General features: G+C 51.1%; 3 protein-coding genes across 3 annotated transcripts in view; 1 reads left to right on the top strand and 2 right to left on the bottom strand.

The window, feature by feature from the left end:
- Nucleotides 1-303: 303 nt before the first annotated feature.
- LOC132588203 (hydroxyacylglutathione hydrolase, mitochondrial-like) lies at nt 304-18398 on the bottom strand. The gene is made up of 9 exons (XM_060260552.1): nt 18325-18398; nt 9881-10062; nt 8337-8401; nt 7616-7733; nt 4397-4505; nt 4165-4268; nt 3339-3440; nt 2155-2234; nt 304-616 (listed from the first exon to the last, which is right to left on the bottom strand). Exons 1-9 carry the CDS (start codon nt 18380-18382, stop codon nt 517-519), a joined length of 918 nt encoding a protein of 305 aa, XP_060116535.1. The 5' UTR covers nt 18383-18398; the 3' UTR covers nt 304-516.
- Nucleotides 18399-22228: 3830 nt separating this feature from the next.
- On the top strand, nt 22229-23398 carry FAHD1 (fumarylacetoacetate hydrolase domain containing 1). Its single transcript, XM_060260596.1, has one exon. It carries the CDS (start codon nt 22248-22250, stop codon nt 22917-22919), a length of 672 nt encoding a protein of 223 aa, XP_060116579.1. The 5' UTR covers nt 22229-22247; the 3' UTR covers nt 22920-23398.
- The window catches only part of MEIOB (meiosis specific with OB-fold), a 29470-nt gene continuing 27828 nt past the window's right edge, over nt 22965-24606 (bottom strand). Inside the window, exon 13 of the mRNA XM_060260595.1 lies at nt 22965-24130. Within this exon, the coding sequence (XP_060116578.1) occupies nt 23987-24130 (144 nt within the window). The 3' untranslated portion in view covers nt 22965-23986. The remainder of the gene's footprint in view (nt 24131-24606) is intronic.

Raw genomic sequence — 24606 nt, 5'->3', positions numbered from 1 at the left:
TGCAGAAACAGAAAACGCACACACACACACACACACAAAGTTATACAGTTGAGGATTGTACCACAAGGTACCACGCCAGAAGGGTTCTTTTCCCAAGCCTCACAGGTATTGCGTTTTCTTGCAAAGAAAGAAAGAAGAAAACTCAGAACTGTAACCTGTAAAGATAAATCTATCATGCCAAAGTTACTCCAAATGTTGTCCCCTTAAAAAAAATCAGTTGCTCCCCGCCCCATCCAGAATTCATCCATGCTTTTCAAAGCGGGGACGGGACGCAAGGTATTGCCACACACAAACTCCCGGGGGTAGAAGAAGAAATCAATTTTAACACCTTTAAAAGAGCATTTAGAACATTTCCAACAACCACAAAGTGCCTTGAGTGTTTTGTTTCCTTTTCAAACGAAATTAAAATATTTCCTAAACATGAATGATTTTAAAACGGAACACGTAGATTGAACTCCCAGAAACTAAATTAATATGTTTTTTCACGAGCAGCAGAAGAGAATCGGGGAGGAGAAGTCAGTCTTTGGGCACCCGGAAGGCATCTTTCTCTTTCCGGATGGTTCCCATCGTCCGGATGGGGTCTGTCTCCTGGGCGTGCTGCTGAACGGTCGCCTCTCTGGAAGGCAGGGAAGAGAAAACAGACAGATGACACGAGAGTTGCCGAAATTCAAGTCACGAAGCCGACTGCAGTCAGAGCCCTTCCCATCAATACTCCCTCTAAGCTGTGGAGTCTTGTGAGCAAAAATTCTGCTTTGTGAGCTACTGGCCCGAAAGTTTTGAGCTACGGCATCAACTGGGTTGCTCCGGGGCAGTGGTGGGCAGGCTTGCTTAACGTAAGAGCCACAGAGACTAAACATCAGATGTTTGAGGGGAGGAAGGAAGGTAGATGGAGAGATGGGGGAAAGAGATGGAAATAAAGCAACTTTAACTGCATTCTCCAAGCCATCGTCTGGCTTGGCTTGCAGAAGCGATTTAAAGAGACCGATGCCTTCTCCAAGCCAGACGACAGGGTGGTGGGAGCTTCAAGAGCCACCGTTTGGCCACCCCTGCTCTGGAGCCATGTTTCCTGAGCCAAGACAAAAATGTGCGAGCCGGAGGCTAAAAACCTGTGAGCTGGCTCAGCTTAGAGTTTGCTTCCCATAACCGTCAATCAGGAGATGGTTGCGCTGGATTAGGAGTATCCATAGCCACACCCACACCTCCCCCATCAAGCTTAGTGTTTCCTGCAACCAAACGCAGAGAAGACAGATGGAAAATTCCCCGGTGTGGCTTGTTGTCTCACTGCCTTGAAAATGACAAAGTTTTACGGAATAGGAGCGATCAGTCACTGGCTGTCTGTAGTGGAAGTCCGGGGGGGGGGGGGGGGGGGCGGGGTTGAGGGAAGCCAGTACCCACTTGTGGGTTTTCTGGGAGAACCGTGGCAACCAGGAACACTCAGCTAGTCAGACTTTGCCTCTGGTTCGGCAAAGATGTAAAGATGCTTATGGATTCAAGATAAGCACCGAAACGCGGGCTCCGGGCAGCACAGAAGGCGACGATCGAAGGATGTGCCTGAACATGCGCAGAGTGTGTCTTTGCTCCATCATCAAGTCCCCGCGGCTACAATGCAGGCCTTGGACTGAGACGGAACTGAAGGGTTGGCTTTTTGCAAAGCCGCTGTTAAAAGGTGGTTTCCGTTATCTATGCTTCTGCGATACCCGAATCTACATAGAGAGGGAGAGCTCCTAAACTACAAAGCCAGGTTCTGCTTCACACATTTCATCCCATTTTTCCTCCAGGGAGTTCAGAGAAGACAGAGCATCACTGCCGCAGACAGAGTGTTCCATCTATACTCTGTGGCTCATGGCCGCTCATGCGCCTTGGCTCCAGATGTTCCTCCCATCACATTTTATTTTGTCAAAAACCACCCTGCGAGGTAGGCAGCGTTCTGGGAAAGAGAGAGCAGCTAACCCCAAGGCTGAGAGGAGATTCAAATAAGAATTTCCCTGAGGTTTGTCCAGCAACCTGCCCACGCTGGCTAGAAAGGGGCGGGGGCTCTCGGGGGTCTCCCGAGACCCTTCTCTCTTTCAAACAATTGATTGACGCGAAGGCCCACCGTTTTCCCCTCCCCATCCTCTGAGGCTCCCTGCTAGAAGGAAGGAAGGGGCCGGTTACCTCACTCTCATGAAGGGGTTGTAGGTGAACTCCTCCCCGATGGTCGACGGGATGGTGGGCTCCCCGCTATCGTACTTGGCCTGCAGACAAGACAAAAGAGGGCATCAGAGAAGTCCTTCGGTCGCCGAAAGAGGTCTGGAGGTCCTCCGTGGGTATTCCAGAACCCTCTGAATGTATGGAAAGGCACCCGCAGTAGGGTCAACTATGGAAGAACTCCACATTCCACTCCCAGGCTGAAAGCACGGTGTGACGCCTTCTAATTTTATCTCGAAATGGAGTCTTAGGTGTTAAAAAGATATTTCAACTATGGTTACAGCACAGGGTTCTGCTGTGTGATGTGTACACACACAGCCCGCCCTGGAAAACCAATCCTGCCCAAATTTATTTATTCTCTTCACTTCTACCCTTCGTCCCTTCTTAGGGAAGGGATGGTGGCTCAGTGGTAGAGCATCTGCTTGGTAAGGAGGAGGTCCCAGGTTCCATCCCCGGCATCTCCAACTAAAAAGGGTCCAGGCCAAGTAGGCGTGAAAAACCTCAGCTTGAGACCCTGGAGAGCCATGAATGGGGCTGTGGCTCAGTGGTAGAGCATCTGCTTGGTAAGTAGAAGGTCTCAGGTTCAATCCCCGGCATCTCCAACTCAAAAGGGTTCAGGCAAATAGGCGTGAAAAACCTCAGCTGAGACCCTGGAGAGCCGCTGCCAGTCTGAGTAGACAAGACTGACTTTGATGGACCAAAGAGGGCCTGATTCAGTATAAGGCAGCTTCATATGTTCATATGAAAACCTTACATATGTACCCCACCTCTATCCCCAGTAGGGACCCAAGAGGCTCGGCACCATCCTCTCCTTAGTTTTTATCCTCACAACAACCCTACGAGGTAGGTTAGGCCCAGAGACTGGTTCACCCGGCAAGCTTCCAGGGCAAAGTGGGAATTCAAAGCTGGGTGTCCCAGATGCTAGACCGACACTGAGCTGCTACACTGCCCGGGCCCTCAGAAAGAGCCTCTGAATGTCTCTCAGGCCGCTTTTTAACGGAGAAATGCAAGACAGGGACGTTTAAGTGCTGACTTGGGATACAGAGGCACGAACCAGCGCCTGCCAGAAAGGGGGCAGAGATTAGGGGGACAAAGATGACCCTCTCCCCCCACAAAAACCCCTCCCAAGAAAGCAGGACGGCTCCACTTGCCTTTGCCCAGGACAGCTTCTGCTGGATAGAGGGGTTGGTGGGTTCGACATGCCGGGCAAATTTCAAGTTGTTGATGGTATATTCGTGACCACAGTAGACTCTCTAGGAGGAAAGGGGTGGGGGAGGCAGAGAAAGAGAGAGAGAGAACGAACAAAATTACAGACCGCTGAAGTTGCAACTGTCCCAGCTTCATCCCAGGAAAGCCAGAACACCCGAGGTGAAGAGAGGGGCCGTGTGAGGCCCAAGATCTCTCCCCACCCTTAGCTAAACAACCCTTTGTGGTTCTCAGATGACACTTCTTGTCTCTCAGCGTCAACAGAGGAAAGGCCATGGCTCAGTAGCAGAGCCTCCGCTTGGCATGCAGAAGGTCCTAGAGTTCAATCCTGGGCATCTCCAGTAAAAAGGACCAGGCAGAAGGTGAGGGGAAAGACCCGATTCTCCCAGAACATGCTTAACCACTACATCAAACCGTTTCTACCAAGCAGAGGCTCTACCACTGAGCCACAGAGTCTCCTTTACTTTAGAACAGGGGTGGCCAAACTGTAGCTCTCATACACATACTGTGTGGCTCTCAAAGCACCCCCCCCCCTGTTGGCCAGCTTGGAGAATGCATTAAAAGTTAAAGTTGCTTTCTTTCCACCTCTCCCTCCCCCCATCTTCCTTTCTTCCTTCCTTCCTCTTACAGCTCTCAAACATCTGACATTCACGTCTTGCAGCTCTCAAACATCTGACGTTTATTCTATGTGGCTCTTATGTTAAGCAAGTTTGGACAACCCTGATGTAGGGTCTGCCTGCCCACCCTTAAAACAGAGAGCGGGCATGGTACCGTTTCTGGCGGGAGGCGTCCCAAGATGTCAATCAGAGCTCTGTACATTTCCTCGGGGGTCCCTTCGAAGAACTTTCCGCAGCCGGCCACGAAGAGAGTATCCCCTGGGGACGAGGCAGAGACGGAGTCAGCTTCGCACCAGGGAGAGGCTGGGCTCCTCTTGCCTGTGGCTAGACACTGGCCCAGGGTCCGAGGCGCTGCAGGATGGGCCGAATCCCACCCACCTCCTCACCTGTGAACACGGCTGGGGTCTCCGAGCTGTTGGGCTTGGTGACGAAATAGCAGATGTGTCCAGATGTGTGGCATGGAGTGGAGAGGCATTTCACGTTGAGGGAGCCCACCTAGGAGAGAGAGGAAGGCCCCGGTCATCCACAGGTGGTCGGCAGCCCAGCAATTCTCCGCTCCAAACACCCTCTGAGACAGGGAGAAGCAAAGCCCAAAGAAGCAGAAGCTGGCGCCCTGGAAGCCGATGCCTCAAGCACCCACCCTCTGGCCCTGGGCAACTCTCGGGCTGGCAGAGAGGCATGCAAACTTCCACCTGGCCTAGAATTCCTCCGTGGGCAGACTGGGAAGGTGGGCTTGGAGAGGAGGAGGGCTTTTTTTGTAGCAGGAGCTCCTCTGCATATTAGGCCATGCCCCCCTGATGTAGCCAGTCCTCCTGGAGCTGACAGCAAGCCCTGTAGAAAGAGTCCTCTAAGCTCTTGGAGAACTGGCCACATCAGGGGGATGTGGCCTGATATTAGGGCTGCTAAGACCCCAGTCCGGACAGGGGTTTTGGCCCAGTGGGGGAAACCTCCCCCAATGTCGCCAGCGCGATGATGTCACCAAAGAGTGACGTCATTGCGCCGGTGATGGCATGCACTGGCCGCTCTAGCCATTTCTGGGGAAACTCTATGGTTTTCCTGGGAGCTCTAGCAATTTGGGAGGGAAAACTCTATGGTACAAAAGATGCCATAGAGCAGGTGTGGCCAACGGTGGCCAATGGCTGGGGCTGATGGGAGTTGTAGGCAAAAAGATCTGGAGAGCTACCATTGGCCACCCCTGCCATAGAGTTTTCCCCTCCCAAAATGCTAGAGCGTCTGGGGGGAACCATAAAGTTTCCCTGGAAACACCTAGAGCGGTTGGCAGCGACATCTGCTCTAGGCATTTCCTGGGAAACTCCTGGCCGTTCTAGCAATTTGGGAGGGGAACACTCTATGGCACCTATTGTACCATAGAGTTTTCCTTCCCAAATTGCTAAAGCGCCCAGGAAAACCATAGAGTTTCCCAGAAAATGCCTAGAGCATTGGGCATAAACGCAAAAAAGCCCCTTCTGGCACTCCAGAAACTGGTCAAAACTTTTAGCGACTGAATCACACTCACTGAGGAATTGCAAGCTTCGATGGAAAGGCAGATTCACATGCGTCCAGACACACAACAGCTAATTTAAACCTCCGAAAGAGCCCCTCCAAAGATCGCTCAGGTTTGGACTCTGATGAATCTCCGAGGCAGAATTTCTCAGCTCTTCTATATGACCTGACTGTTCTCACTTACGGCACAGGGCAAAAATTTAGGATGCAAAACTGTCAGAGAAGCTAAGGAGGGGAGAGAGGGGATAGGTTTCCCTTTTAGAAAATGGCCCCATCTATTTCAAGGTTTGTGCTCTCTTTTTTCGAAGGTATTACGATACTCCCCCCACATCCCCAAAGGAAACATTCAGATGCAACTGTGGCTTGTTTGGCCATGACGAGCAATCCACCCAGTAATACCAGAACTTTTTTCAGTTATAAAAAGTCACATCATTCTTCACTGGCATATCCACAAAGCAATGAACAAGTGCTGGCAGTTGACTCTGGAGAGCAGGGATTTGCTCCCAATTCAGCAACCCAAAGGAGACCGTCTCTTGGGAAATCTGAGAGTTTGAGACTTGGTTTATTTACTTCGGTTGTTGAAGTTTTGCCTCCCTTTGACACACAGTCCTTGCACACACACACCCCCCAAGCACTGATGGTGGACAATAAAGCTGAAAAGATCTGTAGAGATCTACAGAAGTCAAAACTGAAGTAAAAGATCTGCAAATGGAGTCATTTTAAAAAAGAAGAGATGGACTTTGTTCAAGATACTACCCTGTGTATGTTGTACAGGTCGTATGTGGAGGTCAGTTAACATGGCAGCCAGTCACCGAGGCTCTACAAACGTAGGTACCAGCCCCCCCCCCTAAGAACGTAAGAAGAGCCCTGCTAGGTCAATCCAGTGAAGGTCCATCCAGTCCAGCATCCTCCTCACCAGTTCCTCTGGAGGGCCAACAACAGGGCAGAGAGGCTGAGGCCTTCCCCTGAGAAGAGCATCAGAAGAGCCCTGCTGGGTCAGACCAGGGAAGGTCCATCTAGTCCAGCCTCCTGTCTCACACAGGGGCCAACCAGTTCCTCTGGAGGACCAACAACAGGGCACAGAGGCCAAGGGCTTCCCCTGATGTTGCCTCATGAACATATGAAGCTGCCTTATACTGAATCAGACTTCCCTAGGCCCATCAAAGTCAGTATTGTCTGCTCAGACTGGCAGCAGCTCTCCAGGGTCTCAAGCTGAGTTTTTTCACGCCTGCTTGCCTGGACCCTTTTGAGTTGGAGATGCCGGGGATTGAACCTGGGACCTTCTGTTTACCAAGCAGATGCTCTACCACTGAGCCACAGCCCCATTCATGGCTCTCCAGGGTCTCAAGCTGAGGTTTTTCACGCCTACTTGCCTGGACCCTTTTCAGTTGGAGATGCCGGGGATTGAACCTGGGACCTTCTGCTTCCCAAGCAGATGCTCTGCCACTGAACCACCGTCCCTCCTGGCTCTGGGATTCAGAGGATCAGTGGAGTTTCTCTTTAGTCACCATGGCTAGGGCCCACCCATAGACCTCTGCTCCATGAATCTGTCAAATCCCCTTTTGACGCTGTGGGTACTTATGCCCATACCTTTCATCCAACTATACAGTCTCGTTTGCAGTAAAAAGCTTTGCGGCCAGAAAGAAGAAAAACAGGATCTTGGCACGTTTGTACTCTCAAGAAGACTTTTACCAAGTCTAGTGCATGATAGACATCCTACAGTAGGTACTTGCAGCCATCTCCAGATGGGGAGCAAGACACAGGAACGTCCCACTCAGAAAAGATGCCCCCCCCACCTCCCACAATCTTCCCAAACAGTTCCATATTTGTGGCAAATGGACCAGCCGACTCGTTCGATGCAAGGGGCCATTGTGGTTTGCCCCAACAAAAATGCTCTCCTCTCACACCAGCTGCTGCTTCAATGGAGGAACCACAAAGCCATTCCAACCACAAGCCAAGAGCTGCTGTTTGCAAAGCAAAACAATAACGCAAAGTGGTCGCTCGCGGGGCACTTGCGAGCCTCAGCACATGGGCAGAACGTCTGTCTCAAAGGGTCTCTGGCCACACACCATTTCCCCCTTTTTTTTTTTCCAAATTGTTACCTGAAACGACATTAGATGAGAGACTCGCTGGGTGAGGGCTCCAACCCGGCTATCTCCCCCGTACACCTGCAACCCTGGCGCCATCTTTACCAGTTTCTCATTGCCACCAGCGTGGTCCCTAGAAGGTCAAAAGGGCAGACTTTGGAGACGATGAAAGCACACAAAAGGTGGTCGCCGACAACACGCACGTCTGTCTGCTCGGTGCCCACTTTCTCTGGACTTCGAATATCCCTCGTTTTTTAATTCTAAACGTACCTTCCAGCCCGATTCTGCATTTTCCTTCGCGAGCCAAAAAAGTACGCAGAAGGGGAAAAATCCCTTTGAGAGTTTAAGCACAGCGATCAGTTAGATCTTGGAAATGTACCCTCCCAAGCTACTCTGGAAATTAAATTTAAGCTGGCTAACAACCACAATGCATCCCAAAGAATACTGCTGCGGGTGGGTGCGGTGGGGGAGAATTCTGTCTCGCAAAAGGCACGTACAGTTGCTTTATCAGAACTTCCTTCTCCTGCGTGGAATCCAATTCTCAAGCATTCCTTGGATGAATGGTGGAACACCTATGTCCCAAGGACACTTTACAAACTCAACTTCTGTTCCCAGTTGAGTTTATGGCTCATTGGAAGACGGCTAGGCGGAGCTGCCAGGGGAAAAAAGAACCAACATACAACAGGCTCAAAGCCTTCAGTTTTTTAAAAAAAATCATATAATGAAGAAAGGTTACCAGTGGTGATGAGTGGTTAGAACGGTGGTAAGCTTCACGCCGTGTTTTCTGACTGCATCCACAACCTGTAGACATAGGAAGAAATGGAATTGTTCACTTGGAAATAAATTCCTCTTAGCTCTTCCTTGGGGAAATAAGTGTAACTCATAGAGGGGCACGCACAACCATGCAAACAACACAACTAGCCACTTGGCACAGGTGTGACCCGAGATCCTCTCTCCTGAGGAATATTCCAGACAACCTTGCAGCTGGCAAGTAGGTATGGCAATCCCATGAACAGATATGAAGCTGAGTCTGTCCAAGTCAGTATTGTCTACTCAGACTGGCAGCCGCTCTCCAGGGTCTCAGACAAAGGTCTTTCCCACCACTTACAGCTTGATCCTTAACTGGAGATGACGGGGATTGACCCTGGGACTTTCTGCATGCCAAGCAGAGCTCTACCAATGTGGGGGAGAGCTGTGGCTCGGTAGCAGAGCATCTGCTTGGCATGCAGAAGGTCTCAGGTTCAATCCCCGGCATCTCTAGATAGCAAGGACTAGGTAGCAGGTGATGGGAAAGACCTTTCTCTGCCTGAGACTCTGGAGAGAGACAAGATGGACCAAAAGGTCTGAATCAGCATAAGGTAGCTTCGTGGGTTCACCCCCCCACACCAGTTAACAACACCTTCCTTGTTATTAATAACTCCCATTGTTCTGGGAAAGCTAAGTTGATTTGCACCGAAGGAAGGGGCCCCACTTTTTACCTTAAAACTAGTCACATGAGTCACTTGGAAGAAAGAAGAAGATATTGGATTTATATCCCTACCTCCACTCTGAATCTCAGAGTCTCAGAGCGGCTCACAATCTCCTTTATCTTCCTCTCCCACAACAGACACCCTGTGAGGTAGTGGGGCTGAGAGAGCTCTCCGAGAAGCTGCCCTTTCAAGGATAACTCCTACAAGAGCTATGGCTGACCCAAGGACATCCAAGTAACTGCAAGTAACTGCAAGTGGAGGAGTGGGGAATCAAACCCCGTTCTCCCAGACAAGGGTCCGCACTACACCAAACCACTACACCAAACTGGCTCTCATCAGCAAGGTGAAACATAAAGTTTTAAATATATAAACAAATATAAATTTCACAACCTTTGGCAGCATTCTAGTGGACAACTGCAATCGGAAAAAAAAACCCACCCAGAAATGGCGAGAGACAGAAGACTAGCATTCTGCAAACAGACAGCATTTGCCTACTGACACACTGGCAACTGAATGACATATTACACAAGTGAACATTTCTTAAGAGTGCTGCAGATGAACTTATCTGGCAATATTAGAGCTGTTCTGCAGCCATCGATCAGCCAGTCACAGCACGAAGTTGCCTTATGCCGAATATGGCCCTTGGTTCGTCAAGGTGAGTATTGTCTACCAAGACTGGCAGCGGCTCTCCAGGATCTCAGGCAGAGAGGTCCTTCCCATCACCTCCCACCTGATCCTTTCAACTGGGGATGCCGGAGATTGAACCTGGGACCTTCTGCATGCCAAGCAGAGGCTCTGCCCGAGCCCATACCTTCTGGGGCTGCACTGGATCCACAATCGCAGCTTGCTTGGTGTCTTCGTCGATGATGAGGTACATATAGTTGTCCGTCAGCGCTGGGAGGATCTCGACCTTCATGTTGGCCTGAGAGACCACCTTGGATGGCCTTCCTTCGAATTCCGTATGCAGGAAGCTGACCCGAAACTGTGGCAGACCTGTGGAGGGTGAATGAAAAATGGCAGCACGCTTAGTCTGGGTTGAGCGCTACAACGGCCGTCTCCATTACAGTGTCTGTGAGTCACCTTGAGTCTGTGACGGAACGTTCCTTAGCGCTAGCGATGGACAGAATTTTGGGACCAGCGACGGTTCAACTGTCAACACACAAGGCTTTCAAGGAAGCAAGAGAGTTGAAAATTTGCGCGAGGACAACTGTTTTGGGGATTCAGCGATTCGGAACAGGGCAGACCAGAAATGCTTCCACAAGCAAAGCAAACACATGCTCCTCTAGAGCACAGTTCAAGTACAGTGGGGCAACTTTAAGGCCAACAGAGTTTTATTCAAGGGACATGCTTCCATGTGCACGCACACTCCCTCAGATACATAGAAATGGAAGTCGCCAGTCCAGTTTGATTAAGCACGTGGACTCTTATCTGGGAGAACCAGGTTTGATTCCCCACTCCTCCACTTGCACCTGCTGGAATGGCCATGGGTTAGCCATAGTGGTTAAGTGTGCGGACTCTTATCTGGGAGAACCGGGTTTGATTCCCCACTCCTTCACTTGCAGCTGCTGGAATGGCCTTGGGTCAGCCATAGTGGTTAAATGTGCGGACTTTTATCTGGGAGAACCAGGTTTGATTCCCCACTCCTCCACTTGCACCTGCTGGAATGGCCATGGGTTAGCCATAGTGGTTAAGTATGCGGACTCTTATCTGGGAGAACGGGTTTGATTCCCCACTCCTTCACTTGCAGCTGCTGGAATGGCCTTGGGTCAGCCATAGTGGTTAAATGTGCGGACTTTTATCTGGGAGAACCGGGTTTGATTCCCCCACTCCTCCACTTGCACCTGCTGGAATGGCCATGGGTTAGCCATAGTGGTTAAGTATGCGGACTCTTATCTGGGGAGAACCGGGTTTGATTCCCCACTCCTTCACTTGCAGCTGCTGGAATGGCCTTGGGTCAGCCATAGTGGTTAAATGTGCGGACTTTTATCTGGGAAAACCGGGTTTGATTCCCCACTCCTCCACTTTGCACCTGCTGGAATGGCCTTGGGTTAGCCATAGTGGTTAAGTGTGCGGACTCTTATCTGGGAGAACCGGGTTTGATTCCCCACTCCTTCACTTGCAGCTGCTGGAATGGCCTTGGGTAAGCCATAGTGGTTAAGTGTGTGGACTCTTATCTGGGAGAACCGGGTTTGATTCCCCAATCCTTCACTTGCAGCTGCTGGAATGGCCTTGGGTAAGCCATAGTGGTTAAGTGTGTGGACTCTTATCTGGGAGAACCGGGTTTGATTCCCCACTCCTTCACTTGCAGCTGCTGGATTGGCCTTGGGTCAGCCATAGTGGTTAAATGTGCGGACTTTTATCTGGGAAAACCGGGTTTGATTCCCCACTCCTCCACTTGCACCTGCTGGAATGGCCTTGGGTTAGCCATAGTGGTTAAGTGTGCGGACTCTTATCTGGGAGAGACCGGGTTTGATTCCCCAATCCTTCACTTGCAGCTGCTGGAATGGCCTTGGGTAAGCCATAGTGGTTAAGTGTGCGGACTCTTATCTGGGAGAACCGGGTTTGATTCCCCAATCCTTCACTTGCAGCTGCTGGAATGGCCTTGGGTAAGCCATAGTGGTTAAGTGTGCGGACTCTAATCTGGGAGAACCGGGTTTGATTCCCCACTCCTCCACTTGCACCTGCTGGAATGGCCTTGGGTTAGCCACAGTGGTTAAGTGTGCGGCCTCTTATCTGGGAGAACCGGGTTTGATTCCCCACTCCTCCACTTGCACCTGCTGGAATGGCCTTGGGTTAGCCACAGTGGTTAAGTGTGCGGCCTCTTATCTGGGAGAACCGGGTTTGATTCCCCACTCCTTCACTTGCAGCTGCTGGAATGGCCTTGGGTCAGCCATAGTGGTTAAGTGTGCGGACTCTTATCTGGGAGAACCGGGTTTGATTCCCTACTCCTTCACTTGCAGCTGCTGGAATGGCCTTGGGTCAGCCATAGCTCTTGTAGCAGTTGTCCTTGAAAGGGCAGCTTCTGTCAGAGCTCTCTCAGCCCCACTCACCTCACAGGGTGTCTGTTTTCAGGGGGAAAGGTAAAGGAGACTGTGACCGCTCTGAGACTCTGAGATTCAGAGTATAGGGTGGGATATAAATTCAGTATCATCATCATTATCCACACAGGTCAAGGGAGAGGAGCAAATCAGTAGGCCGCATTAATAAAAGTGTTTTAACAGATGCAAGGACCGAACTGGAATGACGTTGCCTTCTATCACTCCTGTTGCATCTCATTTTGCTAGTTTTAATAAAACAAAGAAAGACTGGAAACACTCCAGACACAGTCCAAACGATACTGCAAACTCGGTTTTGTGAGTGTCCCCTGATCTTTTGAAACACTTCTGTCAGTCAACTAGGGGAATGCCATCCAAACCTTTTTGCAGGAAAGGAAAGACCTTGCCGTTTGGGCTTAACGATGCTGTGTTATGATGTCTGATGCAGGCAAGCATAAACAGCACGCTTTCTTTCCTGGCAAGCCCTACCAGACACAATGGGACTTATTGCCAAGGGATCCAGTTAGAACGGAGCTGAAGGCATCGTTCTTAGAGCAAAGGCCCTGGCAGAGAGTTCTGTCACATTTCAGTCAACTGAACGCTGTTCGAGTGACGGGATCCCAGTCCAGGAAGTCGGCCAAGGACACCCCGGTCCCATCTACGCCAAAGGCCACTCATTCATTGAGAGAGCCAGTTTGGTGTAGTGGTTAAGTGTGCGGACTCTTATCTGGGAGAACCAGGTTTGATTCCCCACTCCTCCACTTGCACCTGCTGGAATGGCCTTGGGTCAGCTATAGCTCTCGCAGGAGTTGTCCTTGAAAGGGCAGCTACTTCAAGAGCTCTCAGCCCCACCCACCTCACAAGGTGTCTGTTGTAGGGGAGGAAGGTAAAGGAGATTGTGAGCCGCTCTGAGACTCTTGAGTGGAGGGTGGAATATAAATCCAATGCCATCGTCTTCTTCTTACTTGCTGCTTATAGTTTAACTACCTTTAACAGCAGCAGGCCTCAGATTCAGTGGGAGCTCAAAGGAGCACAGCTCCTGAACCTTTCTGAGAGTTCCACCTCCTCCTGAGAGTTCCACCTCCTCCTTCTAAGAGTTCCACCTCCTTGTCCGTTGAATAGTATGTGCAGCTGCAGAACAATCCCCGGATGAGCTCCACCACCTGTTTTTCTACAAAACGACTGCTGAACGGCCGGCAGTAACAGTAGTAACAGGAAAATGCCCAGCTGGTGGAACTCCTGATGGCCCCTGGGTTTTGGTCACTGTGTGACCCAGAGCGTTGGCCTGGAGGGGCCACTGCCCAGATCCCACAGGGCTTCTTTGATGTTTGGATGTTCTGGAGTTACGCGACCACGAAAACAAGCAGCAAGGCAAAGGAGAGATCCCAGCTCTTCTGAGCCTTGACCTGAAACTGTTTCCCTAGCTTCCAAAGTCTCTTTTCCTTTTGAGAATGAGCACAAATAAATATGAAAGCAGAAGACTTTTGCATGGCATCTGTGCAGAGGATTATACTGCTGGCTGCTGCGTTGAATAGACACCCAGAAACCACAGAAAGGGGTGGGCAAGTTCTCTCTGCCCATGTGCTTATCACTGCCGGATCCTAGGAGCACTTATACAAGTAAGCACTCAGATAAGCCACAAACAGACTCCCGGGGATAAGCCCAGTTACAATTTAGCAGGGGTGGAATTCTAGCGGGAGCTCCTTTGCATATTAGGCCGCACCCCCCCTGACGTAGCCAATCCTCCAAGAGCTTACAAGGCTCTTTTCTGTAAGCTCTCAGAGGATTGGCTACGTCAGGGATGTGTGGCCTAATATGCAAAGGAGCTCCTGCTAGAATTCCACCCCTGTAACTTAGTACACATATTTTGGGCAGCTTTGGAAAAGGGAAAGCACCGGGGAAGAAAGAAGCTATTTTTGAAAAAGATGCAGGGAGCTTTTACTCCTGAAAGTATATATCTTTATAAATATTTAAGATACTACCGAATTCAAGTCTTAGCTGTTTTCTTGCAGACCACCATGGTGACCCTGTGAAATTATATGGACTGTATCTCATTTTCTGTTTGGAAGACAGAACTCTGACTTGTAATACAGCAGGTGTCATTTCAGGAGTTCCTGAAGCGTTTAGAAGACGACGACATTGGATGTATATTCCGCCCTCCACTCAGAGTGGCTCACAATCTCCTTTATCTCCCTCCCTCACAACAAACACCCTGTGAGGTGGGTGGGGCTGAGAGGGTTCTCACAGCAGCTGCCCTTTCAAGGACAACCCCTGCCAGAGCTATGGTTGACCCAAAGCCATGCTAGCAGGTGCAAGTGGAGGAGTGGGGAATCAAAACCTGTGAGGTGGGTGGGGCTGAGAGGGCTCTCACAGCAGCTGCCCTTTCAAGGACAACCTCTGCCAGAGCTATGGCTGACCCAAGGCCATTCAAGCAGATGCAAGTGGAGGAGTGGGGAATCAAAACCTGTGAGGTGGGTGGGGCTGAGAGGGCTCTCACAGCAGCTGTCCTTTCAAGGACAACCTCTGCCAGAGCTATGGTTGACCCAAAGCCAAGCTAGCAGGTGCAAGTGGAGGAGTGGGGAATCAAACCCTGTGAGGTGGGTGGGGCTGAGAGGGCTCTCACAGCAGCTGCCCTTTCAAGGACAACCTCTGCCAGAGCTATGGTTGACCCAAAGCCATGCTAGCAGGTGCAAGTGGAGGAGTGGGGAATCAAACCCTGTGAGGTGGGTGGGGCTGAGAGGGCTCTCACAGCAGCTGCCCTTTCAAGGACAACCTCTGCCAGAGCTATGGCTGACCCAAGGCCATTCAAGCAGGTGCAAGTGGAGTGGAGAATCAAACCCAGTTCTCCCAGATAAGAGTCCGCACACTTCACCACTACACCAAACTGGCTCTGTAACTTACCCATCCAGAAGCGTTTCACTGGAAGGGCGTTACTTCAGCCCGTGTGACTTACTTTCCGATGGACGGGTAAATCCGGAGAAGTGTGTCAGTCTGCACGTATTTCGTTCCATAAGCAGGTTAATTAGCAAACGCCTAAAGTTACAGGCCACTGAATCACCTTAAAATATGCAGCCTGACACAAACAGAAGAACAAAATCCCTCCAAAGAGAAAGGCCAGCAGCCCGATTTTGCGTCAGGAAGAGAGAGAGAGAGAGAGATTACTCATTAATCTGTCGCTTGCAAACACACCCCTGAATTTGTGCTCTGATGTGTACAGTAAGCTTATTTTCACAAGGTGAAACCTCGGCAAGGCACTGTGGCTGGCCAGAGTCATTAACAGGCAAGTCAGGAAAAGAAAAACACCAACAGAAGACACCGTGCAAGATTATTGTTTTGAAACAGCATTCAAATGTCTTTAAAAGCGTCCGGAATTCTGGTCACACCTCTCTCTCCTGCTCCAGCATAATGTGCTTCCCTCTTGGCTCGAGCGGGCATTAAAAACAACATGTGAGCAAAACAGAGCATTTACATATCTGATGGGAGCATCCTTACACAGGAAAGCTGGGAGATTTGGAATGGCTAAAACCTAAGAGGCAACCGCAGCTCTTTGCAGGCATTGAAATGCAAGCCATGCACGCCGTGGAGTCGCTGTGTCCCAAGAAGTCGCATTTCCCCCCCCCTCCCATGACTCAACAGCAAGAGCCTATTGATTGAATGCTGTCAAATGCTGTGTAGGAGGGGCCATTCACTTCATCCCCCCCCCAAAGGAGTAGGAAGCCCAAGGCTTCTGAATCAGTACAAAATGGGACTATAATTTCAGAGTAATCAGAGAATCAAAACTGCATATTCCAGGGGAAACCCCAGATTCTCTATGATCGCTGCTTCTCAGACCGCAGAGCCACCCCCTCCCCAACTTTGCATGCAAGAGGCAGCCCCTACACCCGAGCAGATCGCTCCGTCCTTGCTCCAAAGAACCAGAATCGGGGAATCAGACAACACTCCAGTGAGCCCCAAAAAGGTTCATGGTCGGCCCCGCTCTCCCTGATCGTTTCCCCTCACCTGTTTGGCAAGTCCCCCCTCTATAAAGCTGCTGCAGAATGAAGCAGTAACCCGGAAATGGCAGATCCAAGAATGAGGACAGCTTTAAAGGATGGAGCAGTCCCAGCCCAAAAGCAAAGAAAAGGCTGTTTGCGAAGGCAAATCAGGCGTCTGATTCCAGCAAAGTGCACTGCAGCCCAAAATGTGCTGAATCACAAAGGAGTAACCTCTTTTGGTGGCACTCCGCAGACAGGGGTGGCTCTCCAAGCCGGAGAACCTGTTTCTCACCCGAGACGCCCGCCCTCCCCATCTACCCCCCAGGGTTGCGTCTCTCATTGTGTTTAAGGATTCTCCTGGTCCATTGACAGTCTGGGGATGGAAACTTTAAATGTGTGTATGTGTGTGTGTGGGGGGGGGGAGATAACTTAGCATCCGAGTGCGTATCTCAAAGCACACTGCAGGAACACTTACGACACTCCTGAAGGGCAGACCAGTGTTGTTTTATTCAGGACCACATATGGTTAAATTCACTAGCAGTCCTGAACTGTGATTTTAAATTTTGGTCTAACTTTGTAAAATGCATGTTATATATTTTGTCTACACCGTAAGCCACCTTGAGCTCTGTAAACAGATATACAGTTACTCCCATTTTATAGGAGAGATCTGAGAGGCAGAGAAAAATAGCTTCCCGGGGAGTTTGTGAGAGAGGCAAGATTCGAACCAAGGATTTCCTAGCTCGGTTCCTACCCCCACAGTCTCACTTTGGGAAAGTGGCTCCCGTTCTCAGCTTCATGTCCCAATCTGTGTAAACGGGAAAGGCAGCAATCTACCTTGCAGGGTTGTGGTAACACATGCAACAACAACTTGCGAAACTAAAAAACCACTCTGTTAATAGTAAGCTGTAACCCTGAGCAAAGAAACCCCAAAAAGGATCTCGGCACACAGCGGTGTCCAAGCAGCTGTATCGCATAACCACTCCACATGCAGCTCACAATCTTCCCTGCCCGCACCACACAACACAACATTTCGGCTAAAAGAGTCACCTGAGAACACCACGAACCTTCAGCGACAGAGCTTCCTATTGCAACCTAAGTGGCAGAGTTGAACAGCTGTCAAACTTTGCAAACAATGCCGGCCTAAGTTATATTTCAGGTGCACAGGGTGGGCTGGGAGTTGGGAAGCCCATTTTGAGGCCTGCCGTCTCCACCATCCAGCAAGGCTGCCTCTCTGCACACTCATCTGCACGCAGGGAACAGCTGTGCCCTGGTCTACCTGGGGTTGCCAATTCCAGGCTGGAGGATTCCTGGAGAATTTGGAGGACAGAATATAACATCACAGAATCCATTCTGCAAAGCAGCCCTTTTTCTCTGGGGGAAACAGATCTCTAGTGGCCAGCAGGAATTTGGGGAAATCTCCAGGCCCCACCTGGGCATGGGCTTGCCCTAAAAATGTGACCTGTGGCGGGAAAGGTTTTGTGGTCCTCGGTTCCTGCCCTACCTGTAGGGAGAGACGGGGCGGGTGCCGCACTCTCAGCTGTCTGCCTGCGTCACAGCGGTCGTTGGCAAAGGCCAGGCAAGCAAAGCCGCAGGAAATATGAAAGTGAAAGATCCCAGAGAGTAAGGGGGAAGCAGGGAGGCGTCACTGATAGGCTGGCGCAGCTTTGGCCCTAGCAAGAAGGGGGCGAAAAGGAAAACCTACGAATGCATCCCCACTTAGAATGGGGAATCTCTTTTGCCCTTCAGAAGCAAGCGGAGTTTGCTGAGCGCGCGCGCGCGCGGCCTCCTTACCAAGAGCTGAGCAAAGCAGGCGTCCAGTGGCGCTTTTAAGACCGACCCGTTTTGGTTGTCAAGAACGGAAGCTTTCGCGTGCCCTTAAGCTGACGTTCCGAATAAAACTTCAAGGTTGGTCTTAAAGGAGCCAAGTTGACTCCTGCTTGGTTCAGCCGCTGCAGCCCAACCCGGCGGCCCGCTGGGGTCTTTCCAGAAGCGCCTCTGCCCGCATCCCGCCCCCCCCCCCCGGCGTCGGCGCATTCACACGTCTTTTGCATCCCCGTCTGGGCGCTGCCAGGCTTTGGGCTTCGGCGTGGGGCTGGGCGCGGTTGCATTTGGGCCCAGGAGCCCTCCCCGGCCGCACTACAAGTCCCAGGAGGCCCGGCGGGGAAGGGAAGCCGCTGCAGCCACGCGGGCGTCTGGGGGCTCCTCCTCCGGGCCAGGATCGGGGCCCTCCTCGCAGCGAGGCTTACCCGAGCGGAGGCCCTGGAAGAGCAGCGCGGCGGCGGCGGCTCCTCTCGCGCAGACCATGGTCCGGGGCGGCGGCTGCAGCGGCAGGCGGCGGCCCCCGGCCTTGCACAACCGCCGGGCGGGAGGAGCGCGCCGGATCCGGCCCCTCCGCCAGCCAATCGCCTCCCTCCCTCCCCGCGAGGCCCAGCTCGGCGGCCGGGGCTTGCAATGCAGAAAGCAACCGCCCGAGGGGGCCTCTGAGCGCGCGCAGACGGCGCCTGGCTGCAACCCGACGGGCCCCGGTTTCGCTGCCCGGTTCCTGAAGGCGCGCGGCGGGTCCCCCTTCCCGCTCGCGCACGCGGGGCTTCCCGGGGGCTGCAGGGACAGACAGGCATGCCAGAGCATGTGCAGAGTGCCGGGGAAGGGCTAAGGGTAGGCAGCCACCAGCAAGCAGCTCGACTTTCCCCCTGCGAGGGCTGCCAAAGTTAAGAGAGAAATGTTTAAAGGGGTCTTTTTGAGCGCAGAGGTGCGCCGTTCTTTCCCCCACTTGGGCGCAGTGCGTGGGCTCTTCTCTGGGAGAACCGGGTTTGATTCCCCACTCCTTCGCTTGCAGCCGCTGGAATGGCCTTGGGTCAGCCAGAGCTCTCGCGGGAGTTGTCCTTGAAAGGGCAGCTGCTGGGAGAGCCCTCTCAGCCCCACCCACCTCACAGGGTGCCTGTTGTGGGGGAGGAAGGGAAAGGAGATTGTGAGCAACTCTGAGACTGAGATTCAGAGTACAGGGCAGGATATCAATCCGATATCTTCTTTCCGTAGGCGCAGTGACCCCAAGCAGGCTTCCCTATGAAGAAAGGTTAAAACGCTTGGGGCTCTTTAGCTTGGAGAAACGTCGACTGCGGGGTGACATGATAGAGGTTTTCAAGATTCTGCATGGGATGGAGAAAGTAGAGAAAGAAGTCCCTTTCTCCCTTTCTCACAATACAAGAACTCGTCGGCATTCAATGAAATTGCTGAGCAGTCGGTTAAAACGGATAAAAGGAAGTCCTTCTTCACCCAAAGGGTGATTGACACCTGGAATTCACTGCCACAGGAGATGGTGGCAGCTGCAAGCATAGCCAGCTTTAAGAGGGGATTGGATAAAAATATGGAGCAGAGGTCCATCAGTGGCTATTAGCCACAGTATATATGTGTGTGAGTGTGTGTGCACACACAAACACACACATATATTGGCCACTGTGTGACACAGAGTGTTGGACTGGATGGGCCATTGGCCTGATCCAACAGGGCTTCTCTTATGTGACAGAGTGTTGGACTGGATGGGCCATTGGCCTGACCCAACATGGCTTCTCTTATGTTCTTATGTGACACAGATTGTTGGACCGGATGGGCCAGTGACCTGATCCAACATGGCTTCTCTTATGTTCTTATGTGACACAGAGTGTTGGACTGGATGGGCCATCGGCCTGATCCAACAGGGCTTCTCTTATGTTCTTATGTGACACAGAGTGTTGGACTGGAGGGGCCACTGGCCTGATCCAACAGGGCTTCTCTTATGCTCTTATGTGACACAGAGTGCTGGACTGGATGGGCCATTGGCCTGATCCAACAGGGCTTCTCTTATGTTCTTATGTGACACAGAGTGTTGGACCGGATGGGCCATCGGCCTGACCCAACAGGGCTTCTCTTATGTTCTTATGTGACACAGAGTGTTGGACTGGATGGGACATTGGCCTGACCCAACATGGCTTCTCTTAGGTTCTTATGTGTGACACAAAGTGCTGGACTGGATGGGCCATTGGCCTGGTCCAACAGGGCTTCTCTTATGTTCTATGTTCTTATGTTCCCGAAGGCTGTCTGCCCGAGGCATCTCCTTTCAAAAGTGATGCCCAGCTGAAGAATGGGTGGCCACAAGAAAGCCGGGTGCCCCCTTTTAAAGGACAGCTTTTGCCACTAGGCATTGATGAGGGCCTTGGAGGCAGGTAATCCATAATGTTGACTTACTTTACAGGGCTGTTGAAAGCAACGTCATTCCCAGAGTCGGAAACGGCTAGTGCTTACACAGGGGACCTTCCTTTTTTTTTTGTACGGACAGCATGAAAATGTTCCTGCAATGCGCAGAGCACTTATAAAGTGTTAGCTAACTATTCAGAATATAAACCAAGCCCTGTTGGATCAGGCCAGTGGCCCATCCAGTCCAGCACCGTGTTGCCCCCCCAAGCCCCAAGAAGACAGAGCATCACTCTGCCCCAAACAGAGTGTGCCATTCAGACCTTGTGGCTAATAGTCACTCACGAACCTCTGCTCCAGATGTTTCTCCAACCCCCTCTGGAAATCATCTCCGCCTACAGCTACCTCCAGTTCCTGCAATAGGGAATTCCACTTGTGAATGACTCTTTGGGTGAAGAGGTCTCCCTTTGGTATGTTCTCGGTCTACTGCTCCTTTATTTAATGAGTTATAATATGGGCATATTTCTCTGCCTTCTCTATCCTGTGCCTAATTTTTGTCATCCTCATGTCACCCCCTCAGTTGTTTCTCCAAACTAAAGAGCTCCAACCTTTAACCTTCCTTTGCAGGGAAAGTGTTCCACCCCCTTACTTCTTTTAGCTGCCCTTTTCCCAAGGCGATAATCTCTTTTTTGAGGCACAGACAGTATTCCAAATGAGGCCGCACAGTGGATTTATACAGGGGGGTTATGATACTGGCCCTCCCTTTGTTTCCAGCCACCTTCCTAATAATCTCCAGCAGATATGACCATGGCCTCCAGTTGCACGATTGCTTTGCCCCCCCCTGGAGCAATAGGCAAGGTGTGTGTGTGTGAAAATGATGGCCATCTAATCTGGTCTGAGAACTTTCCTGGGCACAGAAGCCGGAACGAAGATTCCTCCCCCACCCCCAACCACACACTGATCAGTTTCGCACAGGGGTAGGGAACGTTGGCTCGCCAGAAGTTTTTTGCCTACAACTCCCATCAGCCCCAGCCAGCATGGCCAATGGCTGGGGCTGATGGGAGTTGTAGGCAAAAAAATCTGGAGAGCCAACATTCCGTATCCCTGCGACTAGACCTTGAACCCTGCTTTCACCCTGTCCCCAAGCTGACATTCTACGCTAAAATCATAAGTCACAGAGTTGGTTTCTATGATTCTAGTATAGAATAATGCTTTTGTATTGACATATTGGCCGTTTATCTCATTACATATACTAAACCCATCTTCCACTATATTTTAATGTATTTTTTCCTAATGGCGAACTAAAAGTATGTATATATTTATGTTACATGTTAAAAAGGTAAATTAGTTGCACAGGAAAAACTTCTGGGAAAGAAATGCCTTCTTTTTGACCCAGCCAGGTTTATTAGCAATAGAAAAATTAACAGGCATTCCCACATTCTGACATGTCACTGTTTTATGGTTTCCCAGGCTAACGCAGCCCAGATCAAAGGTTTTCTGAATTCGTTAATTTTACTATTCTGCTCTTGGTATTTAACTTTGTGCCACCTGGCATTCCAAACCCCACCACCTAAATGTGGCTCTGCTTACTGTCCCTCGTTCCTCGTCTGAAGAAGTGTGCGTGCACACGAAAGCTTACGTTTTGAATAAAACTACGTTGGTCTTAAAGGTGCAATCGTCTCCTATTTTGTTCTAGTAGGGCAGAACGGCAGCTTGCGGGCGGGGCTCGACCAGGATTCAAGGTCTGGTGCGCAACTGGGCACCTTTTCGGGGCACTCGCAGGCGGGGTCCACTCTGCTGCCTTTGGGGAGGGGCCGGGGCGGGCTCTGTGCAGGCGGCCAGGCTGCAAAAGGAGCTAGAGCGCTGGCGCGGCGGCTCCGCCTTGGCTCCTTTGCTTCCGGCCGCGGCGAGGTCAGGGGGGCTGGCTTGGGGGTCAGGAGGCGGTGCCCCTCCCTCCCTCCCTCCTGCAAAAGCGCCAAGCGCAGAAGGCGGAGGGCGCGCGATGGCCGCTTGTGGCTCCAGCAGGCCGGTGGCGCGCTTCTGGGAGTGGGGCCGGACCATCGTGTGCGTGGGGCGCAATTACGCGGAGCACGCCCGGGAGATGCAGGCGGCGCTGCCCGCCGAGCCCGTCTACTTCCTGAAGGCGGCCTCGGCCTACGTGCGGGAGGGCTCGCCCATCGTGCGGCCCGCCTCCTGCCGGGAGCTGCACCACGAGGTGGAGCTGGGGGTGGTGGTGGGCAGCAGCGCGCTGGGGGTCCCCGAGGAGGCGGCCATGGCGCACGTGGCCGGCTACGCCCTCTGCCTGGACATGACGGCCCGCGACACCCAGGCGGCCTGCAAGAGGCAAGGGCTGCCCTGGACGCCGGCCAAGGCCTTCCGCACCTCCTGCCCGGTCAGCGACTTCATCCCCAAGGAGAAGGTCCCCGACCCCCACCGCCTGCACCTCTGGCTCCGCGTCAACGGGCAGCTGCGCCAGGAGGGCAGCACCGCCGACATGCTCTTCTCCGTCCCCTTCCTCCTCAGCTACATCAGCAGGACCATCGCGCTGGAGCCGGGGGACCTCCTCTTGACCGGCACCCCCAAAGGGGTGGCCTCCGTGCAGCCGGGCGACGAGATCGAAGCCGGCATCCAGGGCCTGGTGAGCATGCGCTTCACAGTGGAAGAGCAGAAGTGACCTGGCCGCCAGAGAAAGAGGATGCTGGCACAAGCTGGGCGACACAAGAGGCCGAGCACTTTGGAAGCCTGCAAGAACAGGGCCTGTTCTCCCCCACCCCAGGATGGGGAGATGAGCCCAGACTCCTCTCTCTGCCGCACCTTTCTTTGTGTAACCCAAGAAGAGAGAATGTAGGAGCGGCTGCTGCTCACCTGCCCCTGTTTGAATGAGCAAAGTTGAACAGTTTCACTGTCAATAATAATATCAAACCTCACTGTGGCCTTTCTTGAAAATACAGCCAAACAATGAAGGAAATATTACTTTCTGTCGTGTTAGCATGCACACACTTGGATGCCTTCTTAAACAGAGTATGTTTGAAAGATTACATTAAAATGTACGTAAATAAAGAATTTGATGTAGAAAACACTTTGGCCATGGTATTAAATATGATGGTATAAATGAAAACTTCCTTTTTCAGTCATAATAAAGAGTAGACTATTTATTGTATTCTTTGCTTATTGGCTTGTAAACAAACAAAACCCCACTATTTATGGTAGACAAAGCACTCCACCTGCACTGGCAGAATTATCCTCACAGTTGCAAACTAGATCAATATTATCATGTACTACAAACTGAGAAGAGTTGTGGTGGTGGAGAAGGCGACCAGCCAGAGGTCAGCCGCTGACTTCATAGCCTGATATGAGACATAAAATCAATGTTAATTCACATCAGTTACCATACTACACAAACACAAAGTTTTGTGTCCCTGCTTCTTATAGAAAACGTGACATTTAAAAAAAAATCCTTACAGAGCAAAATAACTTCTATCCATTTGCATACATTTTTCTGAAATGCCTTATTAATGAAATGCAACTTCCTTAGTTAAAGGGCTTAAAGTTAACAGAAATTTGAACACCTTGCTGTGAGGAAAGACATGAAGACAAAACAGTTTCTTAAACATATTCTTCCAGAAACAATATACATGTTAAGGGGTCAAAGCATTTCAGTATATTTCAGCCCACTGCAGTGGCAGCCAACATCCCCCCCCTTTTTTTTGAGAATTTAATTTGAACATTCTGTGAACCTGTTTAACAAAGTCCTTCTAGCTGCTTGGCAGGCATGTGGGGTATTTCTTTTCTGATCAAATTTAGGCTCGATTCTATAGGATCGGCTAGTTTGCAGGAAAGTAGACTTGTTCTCAGTCCACTCCTTGAACTGGGCGAAAGAATAACCTGGGGAAGGACATTTCAAAAAGTTAACAAATATAGTACAACAATTAAAAGATAGCCACCAGAACCCTACATTTTAAACAATCCCCAGTCTTATTTTAACAAAATGGGCTTTTACAACACCAGGGCATTCGATGAGCTGGTGAAATCTGTTCCAACTCCTATGATTAGCATCATGTGATAGAGGCAACTTTCCTCCATCACATGCTTTCTGTGAATGGCTTTTGGGGACTTTGAAGTTCTCAATTCATGGAGGTAGTTCTCCCACAAACTTTTTGTTATAAGACGACTGCCTCTGTATTATTTGCAGGAGTCCTCCAACTGCAAATGTGGAAGCCAGCTGACAGATTATTCTCTGCCTGAAGGGAGAAGTTGTGCCATAGTAATGGTGCTAACTTTGCAAAGGCCTTGCTCTTGTTGGATCCCATCTCTTGGATAGGAGGACCTCAGATTTCCCAGCAGATCTTAACTGTAAGTGG

Source organism: Heteronotia binoei, chromosome 20, assembly GCF_032191835.1.
Source record: "Heteronotia binoei isolate CCM8104 ecotype False Entrance Well chromosome 20, APGP_CSIRO_Hbin_v1, whole genome shotgun sequence".
NCBI lineage: Eukaryota > Metazoa > Chordata > Lepidosauria > Squamata > Gekkonidae > Heteronotia > Heteronotia binoei.
Note: the sequence above shows the minus strand (reverse complement) of the source record. Positions and strands in the feature narration are given on the sequence as shown.

Bases quoted from the DNA above. Each gene is read 5' to 3' on its own strand.
- FAHD1 (XM_060260596.1), top strand. From the start codon at position 22,248: ATGGCCGCTTGTGGCTCCAGCAGGCCGGTGGCGCGCTTCTGGGAGTGG.
- LOC132588203 (XM_060260552.1), bottom strand. From the start codon at position 18,382: ATGGTCTGCGCGAGAGGAGCCGCCGCCGCCGCGCTGCTCTTCCAGGGC. The intron at 8,402-9,880 runs GTATGGGCTCGG...CTATGTCTACAG, and splicing joins ATCCAGTGCAGCCCCAGAAG to GTTGTGGATGCAGTCAGAAA. The intron at 3,441-4,164 runs GTACCATGCCCG...CTTTCCTCCTAG, and splicing joins GACGCCTCCCGCCAGAAACG to AGAGTCTACTGTGGTCACGA.